Source organism: Peromyscus maniculatus, chromosome 9 (genome assembly GCF_049852395.1).
Source record: "Peromyscus maniculatus bairdii isolate BWxNUB_F1_BW_parent chromosome 9, HU_Pman_BW_mat_3.1, whole genome shotgun sequence".
Classification (NCBI taxonomy): domain Eukaryota; kingdom Metazoa; phylum Chordata; class Mammalia; order Rodentia; family Cricetidae; genus Peromyscus; species Peromyscus maniculatus.
Window position 1 is genome coordinate 50,576,769 of NC_134860.1, and position 2,181 is coordinate 50,578,949.

Consider the following 2,181-nt stretch of genomic DNA (forward strand, 5'->3'; position numbering starts at 1 on the left):
CTCCCTTCCCTTGTCCCCTCTCCTCCTCCCCATACTCATTTGTCTAACTTTGATTTTAAGAGCATCTTTACTTTCTTTTATTCTTCTTTTCTTTTTTTGTTAGTTTTCACATATGAGAACACATGTGTTGTGTGTCACTACGTGTCTGCTTTATTTTTTTTAACATCATGTCCTTCAATACTATCTGTTTTCCTACAGATGGCGCCAGTTCATTTTTCTTGCGGTTGAATTTTGCTCTGTTGTTTGAAGTACAATATTTTCTTCATTCATAGATTGACAGGTGATACCAAGGCTGTATGTGGGCAATAGTGAATGGTGCTGTAATAAACACGTATATGCAGGTCTCTCTCTTATGTGATGACATCAGTTTCCCTGGATAAATGCCCATAAGTAGTATTAGTAGGATCAGTGGTCTTTTTCTCTTCCTTCCTTCCTTCTTTCCTTCCATCTTTCTTTCTTTCTTTCTTTCTTTCTTTCTTTCTTTCTTTCTTTCTTTCTTTCTTTCTTTCTTTCTTTCTTTCTTTCTTTCTTTTCCTCTTTCCTTCCTTCCTTCCTTTCCTCCTACATTCCTTCCTGCTTGATTTCTTTCTTTTAATACTTCAGAAGAATAACAGTGCTATTCTTGGTGGCTTTAGCAACACATATTCCTACCAACAGTGTATAATCATAGAATTACAATGAGGGATTTCTGACTCTCAATGACTTTTTTCTGAAACACTAAATTTGAGCAAAAGGGGAAAGTGTTTTCTATGTCAGAAATAGCTTAAGACAAAGTGTCTGTGAGGGGTGGAGCCTGTTGAAAGAACTAAATGCCTGTGAAGGCAGATTCAGTGTTCTGTGGGGAGATAAAAGGCCACTGGTATTCGCCCCAAGCTTCAGTCTAGGAGGAATGGATAAGATCCTGAAGTCATCATTGTTAGTCCTGGCCCTTCACCTAGCCTGTGAGTCACGGAGGAGAAAATTCAGGATGTGTAATTAATGTGGAGGGGTGAGAGAAGTGGGGACAGGACAAAACCATGAATGCTGACAGCACGAGCAGGTAGTACAACCTGGGAACCTAATGGCATTTGTTGTGTCTCTACACAGGGGTGAGTGGCCAGCAACAGGACAGACGTGACCAGCAGCAAGTGCAACAAAGTCCTCAATCTCTGACAGTCTGGGCAGGAGGGACGTCAGTTCTGAACTGCACTTATGAGGACAGCAGGTTTGACTACTTCCCATGGTACCGGCAGTTCCCTGGTGAAGGCCCTACACTTCTGATAGCCATACGATCCGTGTTGAATAAAAAGGAAGATGGAAGGTTCACAGTCTTCTTCAGGAAAAGTGATAAACAGTTCTCCTTGCACATCACAGATTCTCAGCCTGGAGACTCAGCCACCTACTTCTGTGCAGCAAGTGCACAGTGCTCTCCAGGCACCTGCAGCCCATACCCAAACCCCAGCTGAGGCTCCAGCAAAACCCTGCTGTGGGGCTGAGCCTGGCAGAGGTGCAGAGGGGTTTTATCTGCAGGAGCAGGTGACAGGGGACACAGTGAATGTAAGGATCAGATTCATTCAGGTCACAGACAGACCAAGGTGAAGTCAGGGCTCGTTTTTCTCCACTCTCCCTTTCCTCCTCAGGCACCACTGAAGTTTTAGATCCATTTCCTTAACTAGCTTAGTTGAATTGTTTTTAAGTGGTTGTACAAATGTTTTTTCTGTGTGGTTGGTTCACACCAAGTAGAAATTATAAAGTTCCCATCACCCTACACTCTTATCAACATGCTATTAATGTGTAGATATTACAGCACAGTGTCAGTCATTTTGTGCCTTATGTGATAGAAATCACATAGAATTATCTTTCACCTTAATCTCCTCTGATTACCAGGGAAGTGGTGATATATGTGACCACTGACTACATCTAATTGCTCTTTTTTGCTTTTTATATTCCATCTACCTTCAAGAAATTCTAGTATGGAAACCAGGATGTACTTACAAGGATGCAGGTGTGTTTACAATAGACAAATGACATGTGTGAGGGAAAGAAGAATTCAATTTACTCATATCATGAAAATATATAATATTTCACTATATAATAATATGTAAAAATATAATATATTTCACTAAAGAACTATTGTCACAAGTGTATTTCATAGATGCACAAAATAAGATTTTGAAGGTGAAATTTTTAGCTAACAGAAAC

The 2,181-nt window shown here is 40.5% G+C and overlaps 1 gene segment (V, D, J or C); it reads left to right on the forward strand.

Annotated features, from left to right (window-relative positions):
• The first annotated feature begins 889 nt into the window (after nucleotides 1-889).
• On the forward strand, nucleotides 890-1,545 carry LOC121826248 (T cell receptor alpha variable 23/delta variable 6-like). The segment is given in 2 exon segments: nucleotides 890-941; nucleotides 1,087-1,545. Coding segments are annotated over 2 exon segments (411 nt in total).
• Nucleotides 1,546-2,181: the final 636 nt, after the last annotated feature.